Source organism: Sardina pilchardus, chromosome 12 (assembly GCF_963854185.1).
Source record: "Sardina pilchardus chromosome 12, fSarPil1.1, whole genome shotgun sequence".
Taxonomy (NCBI): domain Eukaryota; kingdom Metazoa; phylum Chordata; class Actinopteri; order Clupeiformes; family Clupeidae; genus Sardina; species Sardina pilchardus.
Genome location: NC_085005.1, coordinates 22,091,898 through 22,105,735, shown reverse-complemented (window position 1 = coordinate 22,105,735; position 13,838 = coordinate 22,091,898). Strand labels below are relative to the sequence as shown.

General features: G+C 44.3%; 1 protein-coding gene across 1 annotated transcript; it reads left to right on the top strand.

Moving 5' to 3' along the window:
• The first annotated feature begins 8,752 nt into the window (after positions 1-8,752).
• Positions 8,753-13,056, top strand: LOC134097395 (uncharacterized). Its single transcript, XM_062550276.1, has 8 exons — positions 8,753-8,780; positions 8,983-9,009; positions 9,273-9,362; positions 9,691-9,771; positions 9,950-10,063; positions 11,494-12,300; positions 12,474-12,556; positions 12,958-13,056. Exons 1-8 carry the CDS (start codon positions 8,754-8,756, stop codon positions 12,986-12,988), a joined length of 1,260 nt encoding a protein of 419 aa, XP_062406260.1. The 5' UTR covers position 8,753; the 3' UTR covers positions 12,989-13,056.
• The last annotated feature ends 782 nt before the right edge of the window (positions 13,057-13,838 follow it).

Below are 13,838 nucleotides of genomic sequence, written 5' to 3'. Positions count from 1 at the left end.
GAAAAAGGAACATTGAGAAAAATAGGAAGGGAGAGAAAGAGTGAGTGCCCAGGAGAGGGAGAGGAATAAAAACAGAAGAGAGAAAGAGAGAGAGAGAGAGGATGAGAGAGAGTGAGAGAGAGAGAGAGATGGGAAGAGGAGAATAAAACAGACACAGAGCTGACAAATGGATCATTCCAGAGTCACATTCCCCTCATCATTTCCCAAATATCGATCTTCCACGCGGCGCCGCGCGTTTGAACAACTCCGCCGCTACAGCCATCGCCTCTCTGAGAACAACTGTCACCGGTAATGAAGCCGCCGCCGCACTCATCACATCACAAACGCTCGCCAATGATCACAAACTTGCTCAGTTCCAGCCCTTAAGTGCTGAGGCGCGGCTGCCATTCCTCTCTGAAGCACGGCGGCCTCAGAACCAAAGCACAGAACGAGCGCTGGCCGACGTTGCAGGGAGGGCCAAGGCTACAGCCGGCCCACAGTGGCATGAAATCTTTTGAGCGCGACAGGGGCTCGCTTGCTGAGCGTAACTCGCTGTAACGGCTTTGGCTCTCTTTTTTTTATTATTATTATTTAATTAAATCTCCATTATGCGTGTCTTGTGGCTGGCTCTATCAGGAGAGGCACAGCAGGAGAGCCCGAGCTGTTTGGACAGAGTGGATGGGCGTCCTTATTGAATTAGCGCATGCGTCCGCGTGTGTCCTTCTCTCGCTAGCTTCTTCTTCTTCTTCTTCTCTCTCTCTCTCTCTCTCTCTCTCTCTCTGTCTCTCTTTCCCTCCATTTCTCTCTCTGTTTCTCTCTCTTTCTCACCTACTGTGTTTGAGTATGCTCATGTTTCAGTACTGCTCATCTCAGTGTTGTGAGTCGGAGTAGAGAGCATACTCAAACACAGTACTGTAGATGGCTAGGCGAGAGAGAGAGAGAGAGAGAAAGAGAGAGAGACTATATAGAGGATACACATTTTATGTGTGTGTGTGTGTGTGTGTGTGTGTGTGTGTGTATATGTGTGTGTGTGTGTGTGTGTGTGTGTGTGTGTGTGTGTGTGTGTGTGTATCCATGCATGTGACATACATGTGTGAGGGAGGAGATGTCTGTTAGTCACGCACTGTGTGTGAATGTGTTACAGTCACAAGCATATTTGCCTGCAGTGTAAAGTTGGCTCACACTGACTGAGCTTACACTGAGTGGCCCTGCAATGGGTAATGCTCCCTTTGTGAATGGTGCAACACTGTCCCCTGGTGGTTTGTATGAAACATTCCTTCGATCCCTCTGACAGTGTAATGTGCCACTTTGGATGATTAACCCGGTAAATTGAGCATGAATGACTAAGTTAAAACATTTTGGCTCGACACAGAAGAAAATGGTGCTGTGCAGTGCACGATTTATGATCCTCCAATAAAGTAGAAAGGGCACAGCCCCCGAGAATCCTCCCATGCTAGTACTCTCTGCCTCTGCTGCTCACACACACATGCACACACATGCACATGCACACACACACACACACACACACACACACACACACACACACACACACACACTTGTACAGAGATACGGGTTGCAGTGTTTTGAGACCACGATGAAGACTTTTTCTTGTGTTTTTCTCCTCTGTTCATAGACGAGTCAGCTATGAAGGCTAAGACAACATTTGCATTTCAGATATGTGTGGATAATGTGCCAGCCCATTAATTAGGCATATGTAGATCCTATGGAGCTGCTGTTGTTTGTTGACACTGCTGCTGCTGCTGCTGCTGCTGCTACTGCTGCTCTTGCTTTGATGTTCTTGTTCGCAGTTGACTTCTGAGGCATCGACTCAAAAGGTGTCAAAGGGCTGGTTGAGAAGTGGTCCACTAAGTGCTCTAGTGCCCTGGGTTGGGTGCATTTGAATCACATGAGATTCTGCCACTACATTCTGAAAGGTGGAGAAGACTCAATCTGTATGATAGCCTACGTATAATGCCCAATCCCATTTCTCATTAAGCCATGTCTCCTAGGGCAGTGGGTCTCAAATTGTGGTATGGGTATCACTGGTGGTACGTCCAGGAGTCTCCAAGATTTTTTTTCATGAAGACTAAAATAAAGACATAAAAATGAACATAAAGAAATATAATAAAATAAAGTGGTAATCACTTTGAATTATATCAAAACACAATATCCTTAAAGGGATGGTTTTTTTCCACCCAGAAGCTTTTTTCCCTTTTTCGAACATTGGTCGAGTACCCCTCTAAGAATGCTACTGCTGCGTCGACATCACGTGCATGTGTGTACAGTATACTGTATGTGTGAAACTGAAAGTTGCCAGACGTGGGAGGGAACTGTTTACCTTGGCATCTTGGACCAATGATCACACAAATCTGACTTAATACGCCTCTATAGGATACTCTTGTGTTTCCTCGCGTGTAGAGCCTTCCACCTCCTTCCTCTCTCCTCGGTCTTGCCTCCTCTGGTTGAAATTAGATGAATGAGATGTCCACGACGTTGCCGGGCTTTGAATGAATTCCAGGACACGAGCCGGAGGACCAAGGAGAGAGGGTTGAGAAGAACCCTATATGACAAATGATTGAGTCAGTTCATGGGAAGAACTTCCACAAGGCCTTCATGGTTCACTCAAGAGCAACATCCATAGAAACAGCCATTTTTAACAAAGCTTATAAGAAACATATTCACTAAGAACATATATTGTTATGAAGGGATAGCGACAAGAGATGTTAGCCTGCAATTATATGAACCACCATGTGTTGTTTGTATAGGGCCACAGTAATGATGAGAGCCAAGAGACAGTTTCACTGTTTAAGCCAGTGAGTTAGTCTATAAAGCCGGTAGGCCTAATAGACACAGCACACAAAAGCCCGTCAGCAAAATTGCAGTTCCTTATACAGTATATCCTGCGAAGAATAACACTTATTTTGTGGATGTTGCAAGGAGGTTGAATAAAGAGAGAGCTGTGGTAAGGTTATTACCGACTGATGTTTCAGTGAAAGAAGTAATGGGGACATTATCTCCACATTTGTATAACATCAGACCCACTGCCTATGCATGTGTTGTATATGAATCTCTTTGCACAATGGAAACATTATGAGCATGAAACACCCCTTAATAAGAAATGATACGCTAGGTTAATTAGTTTCAAAATCCAACAACAAAGATTCTGTGAAGCGGATGGGCAAGGAATTGCCTCCTTAGATGAGAAATTTTGCAGCAAATGTGAGCATGTGTGAGAACAAAGAGGCTCTTTATTATATTCTTAGATGAAACAAAATGTCTGAACATTTTATTTGTTCCTTCTCCCACTCTGCCATACAAATCTCCATATACCAAGAGGAAATAGCGGTACTTGGTTACCCAAATATTGCTCTTGTTCAAAATAAACACTCAACAATATGGCACACAACAAAGTTAGGCCCTTACATGCACATTTGTTGGCTGCAAAAGATTAAACATATACATAGCAATGGCAAACAATATAAAACTTACCACACGTTTCAAAAAGCCTTCCTGTCAATAGTCCATTGGCTTGCCATTTCATCTACCAGTTTGGCAAGTAGGCCTTGTCAGGGCATGGCTAGGATTTTGTTACTGAAGTCATATTTAGGCACACTGTGGAAAAAAGGAGGCTTTACAGTCAGCTGGTCTGGGAGATGCGGTGGAAAATCACTTCTTCTGCTTGAGCAGCCTGTCTGGCATCAATGCCTTCTGTGTGCTGAAGTGTGCTGAGAGTTCTCCTCCCTTGCTGCAGAAGCTGAGCTCTGGCTATGCCCATGCAAACCTGGTAGGAATTTGAAATGGTGCACAGATAGCGCCGTGATGCTTAGCTCTCTCGGGAGATACCGGGAACTAAACGTAATTATGATCATGAATTTTCCATGAGTTGAGTGATTTGGTAATGACTTGATATACGTATATTGAATGACGCCATTGAAGATAATTTCTGTATACTGAGCTATTAAATGCATTCTCTCTCTCTCTCTCTCTCTCTCTGTCTAGCTTGACATCTCTATCTTACATTAAAGGAGAACTACCAAAAACTAGATGCACCGCATAGCGGTACACAATATGACCGCCGTTCAGTTCTGCTCGTGCTCTCCTCAAAAATAAATGACGCTTGTCAACTGTCCTGTATCTCCTATTTGTGCCGTTTATATGCATATATCTTCTTTGACAACCCCTATATGACTGCTACGCTAGCTAGGCTACGTGTATAATTTTGCTATAAGTGTGCTTGGAAATGTGGAAATTGAGTGTAAAGCAGCTTTTGTGTTTAAAGGGATATTCCGCTATTTTTGGAAATACGCTCATTTTCCACCTCCCATCGAGCAAAACAATCGATATTTACCTTGTTACCGTTCATCCAGCCATTCTGTGAGTCTGGCGATACAACTTTTAGCTTCAGCCTAGCATAGATCATTGAATCGGATTAGACCATTAGCTTCTCGCCTGCTAGCTTCATGTTTAAAAGTGACTAAGATTTCTGGTATTTTTCCCATTTAAAACGTGTCTCCTCTCAAGTTAGAAAGTGCAATAAGACCAACTGAAAATGAAACCTGCCGTTTTTCTAGGCTGATTTGACATGGAACTACACTCTCATCTGGCGTAATAATCAAGGCAACTTGCAAACGTACCATAGGCGCAGTGATATCTTACGCAGCATCTGAAAATAGTCCCCATAGACAACAAGCAGTAGTAGTGCCAGTAGCTGCAAGTTGCCTTAATTATTACGCCAGATGAGAGTGTAGTTCCATGTCAAATCAGCCTAGAAAAACGCCAGGTTTCATTTTCAGTTGGTCTTATTGCACTTTCTAACTTGAGAGGAGACACGTTTTAAATGGGAAAAATACCAGAAATCTTAGTCACTTTTAAACATGAAGCTAGCAGGCGAGAAGCTAATGGTCTAATCCGATTCAATGATCTATGCTAGGCTGAAGCTAAAAGTTGTATCGCCAGACTCACAGAATGGCTGGATGAACGGGAACAAGGTAAATATCGATTGTTTTGCTCGAGGGAAGGTGGAAAATGAGCGTATTTCCAAAAATGGCGGAATATCCCTTTAAATTCCGCAGAAAGAGTGCTGTGCAGTGAATTGTACCTACAGGGCTTGGTCCCTTAGTTCCAGTGACAGGGATTTTGGACAATTCCATGCTCCCAACTTTGTGGGAACAGTTTGAGGATGGCCACTTCCTGTTCCAACATGACTATGCACCAGTGCACAAAGTAAGGTCCATAGGGACATGGATGTCCTGACCTCAACCCAACAGAACACCTCTGAGATTAATTAGAACGGAGACTGTGAGCCAGAACATCAGTGTGTGATCTCACAAATGTGCTTCTGAAAGACCGGTCAAAAACCGGTCACACACTCCTTAACCTTGTGGAAAGCAAGAAGAGTTGAAGCTGTAATAGGCTACAAAGAGTGGATCGACATCATATTAAACCCTATGGATTAAAGGGTCACTGCACCCTAAAATATTTTTTTTTAGCTGTTGATTGATTGAAAATACTTATAAGTGGTGAACTGTACTATTACCAGGGTTAATATTGACAAAAATCGTGTTACTCGACAAAAGTAACATTTCGTCTGATTTTGTATTGGAGATATTGCTCTCTCGCGCATACTACCGTTTGAAAACATGCCATGGCATGTTGGTCCAAAATACTATTGGAATGCTGACGTTGTCCTGCACTTCTAGTCCGACACTACGTCACCGGGGTCGTTACAAATTAGGACTGAAACGCCCCAACACCTGCTGCCCTGATTAGCCTACCTGTGATAAGCCATGTCTGCAGCACTCATTCCCAGATTGACACGAAATCACCATGGTTGATTGGTTGCAGCAGTGCTGCACTCTCTCTCCAAATTTCAGAACGTCTCGCCCATTTTCAAAGCCGTTTTCAGAAATGTGAAGTGGGTGGAGTTAGAGTCACTTCACCCCATAACTCCACCCACTTCACATTTCTGAAAACGGCTTTGAAAATGGGCGAGACGTTCTGAAATTTGGAGATAGAGTGCAGCACTGCTGCAACCAATCAACCATGGTGATTTCGTGTCAATCTGGGAATGAGTGCTGCAGACATGGCTTATCACAGGTAGGCTAATCAGGGCAGCAGGTGTTGGGGCGTTTCAGTCCTAATTTGTAACGACCCGGTGACGTAGTGTCGGACTAGAAGTGCAGGACAACGTCAGCATTCCAATAGTATTTTGGACCAACATGCCATGGCATGTTTTCAAACGGTAGTATGCGCGAGAGAGCAATATCTCCAATACAAAATCAGACGAAATGTTACTTTTGTCGAGAAACACGATTTTTGTCAATATTAACCCTGGTAATAGTACAGTTCACCACTTACAAGTATTTTCAATCAATCAACAGCTCAGAAAACCTATTTTAGGGTGCAGTGACCCTTTAAGAACAGGACGTGACTGAAGTTCATATGGGGGTCAAGGTGGTGACTATGCCGCTCCATAGCCTCTTTTGTCTTATGTATGTTTCTTGTTTGTCTGATTGTTTGTTTTACACCATTTTGGTCAACTGTTGTATTTCTAAAGTATACAAATAAATTAACATTGACATTGACCACTTGTGTTAAGTCAAGTCAAGTTTATTTATATAGCGCATTTCATACACAAAGGTCATTAAAAGTGCTTTACATAAATAAAACCAATCAGTAATAGCAGACAAAAGCATATGGACAAAGGCATTAGAGCCTAATTTAAAAAAAAAAGATAATAATAAAAACCTAAAAATAACTTTATTAATAAATACATTAATAATGAAATAAATAAACAGTCATAAAATGGTAAATGGTATAGCTTGAGTTGCCCCCACATATTTTTTTTGTATTATGAAGATGTCTTAAATGAATGGGTATTGAAAAAAATAGTTCGGAACAACTTTATTTAAAAAAAAAAAATAAAGTTGAAAAGGCACCGATTTCGCGGAATCACCCAGTTCCTTACCTAAGGATAGCCTACCACTTAAGAAATTTTGTGCAACGCCCTTAAATAAATTCCTTACCTAAGGAGAAATTAAGCCTTAAAGGGATAGTTCGGGTTTTAAGACACAAAGTTACATGGGTTCCCTGTCAGCAACGTTGTGCATCAGCACTGACTTACCCCGCAACAGCGTTCTGTGAGCCGAGATCCAGCCGGTTTTTGATGCTGAAGAAAGTAGTCCGGCAAGTTTCTGGGGTCACGAAAGTAAAGTGTTTTTCTTCTCAAAACCATATGCGTTCAAAAGAGTGATATATTTGCACCACAAAAACGTTGTCCAGGAAAAATTCAAACCTCGTTATCACTTACTTATTTTTCGCGATTCCTATCACTGCGCGCTACTGACAGCTGGACAACGTTTTTGTGGTGCAAATATATCACTCTGTTGAACGCATATGGTTTTGAGAAGAAAAACACTTTACTTTCGTGACCCCAGAAACTTGCCGGACTACTTTATTCAGCATCAAAAACGATCAAAAACCGGCTGGATCTCGGCTCACAGGACGCTGTCGGGGGGTAAGTCAGTGCTGATGCACAACGTTGCTGACAGGGAACCCATATAACTTCGTGTCTTAAAACCCGAACTATCCCTTTAAGGTTGATACTTAAGGAACAAACTTAAGGTGCTTTGTGCAACCGGCCCCAGATGTATTTGAAATAGAAGTCTTTGTCGATGATAGCAGAAGCTTTCACTTTTTAACAAAGTGTATTATGTAAGAAATCGTAGTGTGTTACAGAATTGCAAACAAGCTATGGTTATACAGTGTTTAAAATATGTAACCCTGCAAGACGTTTTAGGTTGGGGCTTATTATTAGTTAATTGGGGCTTTGGTAGCCTACAAGCCTTCGGCTTTATTGTGTAGGCTTAAGCAATTATTGTGTTACAATAATTGTTTTATTTTCTTTGTTTATTTGTCTGCCCATATAACCAGGCTAGTGTAAACGGTCCATTTTAATGTTGGAATAATGTTTATTGATTGTAGGCCTTTAAGTAGTTTTGGACAAGAACGTTTGCTAACCAGGCTACACGTGTTTGATCGAGTTTGCCTTCACCTTTTATCGTGTATTGTTGCGTCATGATTAAGCAGTGAAGTTCACGTTTGAGTGGTCTACATCTACTCATTCTGATTCAGTGCCGCAGAGAGCAGTCGCGTTCTGTTTTTCTGCCGTTACTTTGTAAGAAGGCCTAGAAGTAGGTTCTTCTTATCAGAACAGTTTTAAAATAACGCTTCAATCCGTGAGCCAATTAAGGTAAGTAGTCTTTTTGCACTTGTTGTGGGCTAGCCAGCCTGCTCGGAGATGGTAAATAGCGGTGTGGCCTAGAAGGGACAGAACTCCCTTTCAATGGAGCAAAGCCCAGCCCACTGGAAACGTCTGCCGCGCAGCAGCCGCACAGATATAGAAAACTAAATCCTGCGCGTCAAGTCCAGACCGCCGAACACCGCTGAACGGCGTGTCCGGTGGGCGCCTGGCTTTACTGTAGCCTACCATCACTTAGGCTATGTGTGTAGGTGCTATGTTTTAAGGGAGTATTTTAGTGGCTTTCATCATGTTTTTTTTTTCATGGCCAGATTAACTCCCCAAAACGCTCGCTTTAAGGATCTTTGCTTTAACCCCAGAGATGTAGCCTACGTAGCCATTTGATTCCATGGTAACAAATTATGACGTAATCATTATTGCATCATAGATATGTGTACTATGTCTATGCATTGCATATTCATTGCAGTTCACTTCTAACAAAATAAATCCACTTGACCCACAGGTTAATGAGCAAATGGATCAAAACCTTTCATGGGCAAAGGTATGATTGTAATTATTGTTTTGTTATATTGTTATGTTATTATTGCTACCATGTCATAGTTATTGTTATTATATGATTGATTGGATGACTTAATTGTTTGTTTGCTATTCTCCTATTCATTGCTTATTTTCATTTGGCGTCTGCCAAATAGTTATAACCATAACCATAAACTAATGAAACACAAATGTACTCCATTGTTTAGGTCCGTTCCATCCCAACTCAACTGGCTGTGAGTATATCCTACAGGCCGGTCTGTTAGACACACACGCACACGCACACGCACACACACACACACACACACACACACACACACACACACACACACACACACACACACACACACCCACAACCACATTAGCACCAGCATACGTAAATGAAAACTCCAATGTAGGTTGTTAATTACAGTAAGAGTGTGCGTGCGTGTGTGTGTGTGTGTGTGTGTGTGTGTGTGTGTGTGTGTGTGTGTGTGTGTGTGTGTGTGTGTGTGTGTAGAATGAGGAGGATGACCAGAAGAGCAGCAGCACCTTTAATATAGAGAACTGCGGTGACTGCAAACTCAGCGATGTGTCCAGCTGCAGTGAGGTGAGTAGAGTCCAGCACAGAGTAGAGTAGGTTAGAGAGAAGAGGAGAGAGAAGAGAGGAGAGGAGAACAAAGGAGAGAAGAGAAAAGAGGAGAGTAGAGGAGACGTGAGGAGAGAAGAGTGTAGAGAGGTTAGGAGAGGAGTAGACTAGAGTAGAGTAGAGGGGAGTAGAATAGAGTTAAGTAGAGTAGAGTCCTTCATCAGAGATATGCACATGGCTGCGTAAAAAAGACAACTCCAATGTAGGTTGCCCAGGCTCTGTGACTTATTGTAAGGGTGTGTCTGTGTGTGTGTGTGTGTGTGTGTGTGTGTGCGTGTGTTTACTTAAGTTGGACCTTGAGGAGAGCAATATCCCTGCCCTGAGGACCGACCCGGCTATTGACCTGGGAGACGCCTTTGACCTCTTTGAGGTACGAGAGACGGACAGTCTGACCCATAGTGCAGACGAGACATCTGAATGTGACAGGCTTACCCAAAGATTAACAATACATATCAATGAGGGCTAAACACACATCTCTGGAACCTGTAGGTACTACAATCAATGTGTATGTGTGTGTTTAACATGTGTGTGTGTGTGTGTTTGTTTAGACTGAGGATGAGGAGGAGACCAGCAGCAGCAGCAGCAGCAGCAGCACCAGTGGCGGCTCATCTGGATCTGTGGCCGCCTGCGCCCTGTCCTGCTCCTCCACCAACCTCTTTAAGGTGAGACTGCTGTAGGCTGGGGCTATGACCCCAATTCGGTTTTTAAGTAATAGTGGGATGATAAATAGTATTCCGTGTCCAACAGCTTTCAAACTCACATGTTATTCTCCATAGACAGTAAAATAAACTATTATTTGCCACTATTCTGACTAGCCTTTAAGAAAATTGTCATCTTATACGGACTTGTTGCCTCAACCTAATCAAATCTATATTTTTTGCGGAAGCCTGGACGTTACCCATTCATATATCATCTGGCTGCATAGCTACAGTGATTACTTTGTTAAAGTTTAGCGATTTTGTTTTAAAACCGCTAAAACGAAGGTGGATATGACAAAGTTTACAAGTAGCAAAACCCGTCTGGCTGCGCTAATAAACGTCTTTTCATAAAATAGCTGCTGGGTCAGTGACATCGGACTTAACAACCGAATTTGATCTCTATCTGACCCCCACCTGACCTTTCTCTGACCCTATCTGACCTTTATCTGACCCCTTGTTGAGCTCTATCGCAGATTGTAGTGACAGCTGTCTGTCTGTATCTTTGGACTGACAGAGGGATAAATTTGCGTGTTTACTGTGACTAAGGTGTGTATGTGTGTGTGTGTGTGTGAATACTTTATGTGTGTGTGTTTACTTTGAAAAGGATGGCCGCAAGAGTAGCACCAGCACCATCACAATTGAGAGAGGAAATTGTGGTGACTGCTACCTTAGCGATGTGTCCAGCTGCAGTGAGGTGAGGAGAGCCCAGCACAGAGTAGAGGAGAGTAGGTTAGAGAGGAGATTAGAGTTTAGAGGAGAGGAGAGGAGAATAGAGGGGAGTAGAAGATATCAGTACTAGAGATAAGCACATGGCTGTGTAAAAAAGAAAACTCAAATGTACGTTGGCATGACTTAAGTGTGTGTGTGTGTTTGTGTGTGTGTGTGTGTGTGTGTGTGTGTGTGTGTGATTGTGTGTGTGTGTGTGTGTGTGTGTGTGTGTGTGTCTAGCTTGAGTTGGACCTTAAGGAGAGCAGGTGTGTAAGTACCCTTAGGACCGACCCTGCTTTCCAGAACTCTGGACTTCTGGTCTCTCCCCCAGTCATGGTAAAACAAAAAAAATATTTTTTATGTTTCTCTGTGGCAGGTAGGTGTGTGTGTGTGTGCAGTATATACCTGTGTGTGTGTGTGTGTGTGTGTGTGTGTGTGTGTGTAGTATATGCCTGTGTGGATGTTTGTGTGTGTGTGTGTGTGTGTGTTTCATTATACATGTGGTGTTTGTTTCTAAGCATAGGGTGACCTTGTGAAATACTCTATATTCCTTCCCATGATAACCCACTAATGAGAAATATTCTATGTGAGTGTGTGTGTGTGTGTGTGTGTGTGTGTGTGTGTGTGCGTGCGTGCAGCTGCATATGGATGACCTTCCACTTCGTCCTGCCCGTCCCGTGCTGCAGTGCTGGGAAGACCCCCAGGTGGCCTCTTGCCGGAGGACGGACCGCCTCTTCAGCACCCCGACTGACCACGACTGGGTCAATATGAGCGTTCCAGCCCTCTACAGGACCGAGAGCGACCTCACCCTGGTCAGCTTGGATGAGGATGACGTCCACCTGTCCAACACTCACAGGGCAGGTGTTGAGCCGGTCGCCCCTGTGCTGGTCAGCAGCTCTGGGGGAGCGAGTGCGGCCGTAAGCGGTGGCGGCCTGTCCGAGGCCTGGGCGGAGCTGGAGCACGTGCTGGAGAGCAACATGGCCAGCTTGCAGCAGGAGGTGACGGTTCACCTGGACGGGGTGCAGGACCAACTGACCGCCGAGCTGCAGCTCCGCAAGCGCCTCCGTGAGGAGGAGCGCTGGGCCGAACGCCACCGGCAGGGACGACGGCTGGAGGGCCTGCCCACGTGGCTGCGTCGCCTTGGCGACGTCCTCAAAGGCCTGGTGAAGACGAGGCCGAAGAGCGGCAGGTTCCATCGACCCGATAGCGCCGCAGCAACAGAATCAGCAGCATCAGCAGCGGGCGGCGAAGTCTCCGGGCACAAGGAGCTGTGCCACGTGGCACAGAGCGCCTGCCATTCTCAGGTCGTCCTGGAGAGGACGCGCGCAAAGTACGCACAGATCAAGGAGCGCCAGGCGACAGCACGGGATGAGCTGATTCTCGGACAGGTCCTGGAAGAGCTGGACGACCTGGAGAGAATTTTCCGGAAACAGCAGGAGCTGATGTTGCAGGAGGTGGAGAGCACCCTCAACAGGCTGCTCGGGACAGAGAATGTGAGTCTCACACACACACACACACACACACACACACACATACATACACATGTGCAAGGCTCACTGGAGCTCCATCAGAACACACACACACACACACACACACACACACACAAGATCAATGTTGATGAGTTTTTATTTTGATGAGTTATATTTGACTGACTGTCTCATTTCAGTCTGAAGGGCCAGTGGATCTGGAGGAGGAGAAGAGGAGCGAAGAGGACATAAAGATCAAACCCAAGAAGAAGGGTCTAAAGAGGTGTGTGTGTGTGTGTGTGTGTACGTGTGATAGTGTGTATGTGTGTGTGTGTGCGCGTGTGTGTCAATGTATTTGTGTTGGAGGGCTAACTTTTTCCTTGAGGATATTTTATAGTAGCCTGTCCCTGCAGTGGACATTATATAGTAGAGTGGACATTAGTAACCTGGGGTGGACATTATATAGCCTATCCTGGAGTTGACTGTGTGTGTGTGCATGTGTATGTATGTGTGGAGGCTGTAAGGGGTTCTTAGTCTCAGTCTGGGTCTTGAAGTGATTCGTAGTCACAGTATGACCAGGGAAAAGAGATGTCTGTCTGTCTGTCTGTCTGTCTGTCTGTGTGTGTTTGTGTGTGTGCGTGTGCATGATTATGTTGGTAAATATGTCTTGTTTTCTGCTCAAAGGTTCTTCAAGTGCCTTTGCTGCCTCAACTAGATCACTGTACTACGGGCTGCGGGTTCAAGGCCGACTCCTCCATACCTTGTTGAAGTGTCCCTAAAGTGCTCCCGATGTGCAGATTGGCGCCTTACATGGCAGCCTCTGTCGTCTGTCTTTTTGAGCATTTTAGAAATCACCAATAAAATGACCTTCATGGTATCTTTGTTGTCTGAAATGGTTATTGCTTAGGAGGTGTAGCCTGTACTGTACTCATGTCTTTTGGGAAGTCTGAATATTTATCCAAATGTGTGCAAACAGTTGCAATACACTTTATGGGAGTGTCAGCACACTGTTTTAGATAAGTCAAGGTTGAATGAATGGTGGGGGGGAGCTTGCAAGTTGCGGAGCATCAGCTGGCTAGGAAGATGCCTCCAGCACCCCCTGTGCTAATAGGATGTGCTTGAAACACACCATTTCTGAGTATCAAAATATTCCTGATTTCTGTTGCTGTTTCATCCAATATCCCAAACACACATGTATCACATCGAAGTATATAATAGGAGGTATAAAATCAAGCTGTTGGCCAAGTCAGTGTCATGCTTTTCTCGTCTACCAGCACTCTTCAGTCCCTACTAGATGATGACCACATGGGGGCGCTATTCTATTGCTCAACAACAGACACGGAATAGATGGGAAGCACTAGGCTACATGGAATGCTAGCAAAGTGACCAGATCAAGAGGAAGGTAAGGCACTTGAAAACAGATGTACTGTAAATCAGAGTTACGATTCTGAGACCATAGCTCTTTGTGACAGCTTTATTTCAGCCACTATTCAATAAGCACTCAGTATAACTAGAGGGGTAGCCTACTCAGAGAGTGCAGATGTCTGCCATGGTTATGTAGCTCT

Bases quoted from the DNA above. Each gene is read 5' to 3' on its own strand.
- LOC134097395 (XM_062550276.1), top strand. From the start codon at position 8,754: ATGGATCAAAACCTTTCATGGGCAAAG. The intron at 12,301-12,473 runs GTGAGTCTCACA...GTCTCATTTCAG, and splicing joins GGCTGCTCGGGACAGAGAAT to TCTGAAGGGCCAGTGGATCT. The intron at 12,557-12,957 runs GTGTGTGTGTGT...TTCTGCTCAAAG, and splicing joins AAGAAGAAGGGTCTAAAGAG to GTTCTTCAAGTGCCTTTGCT.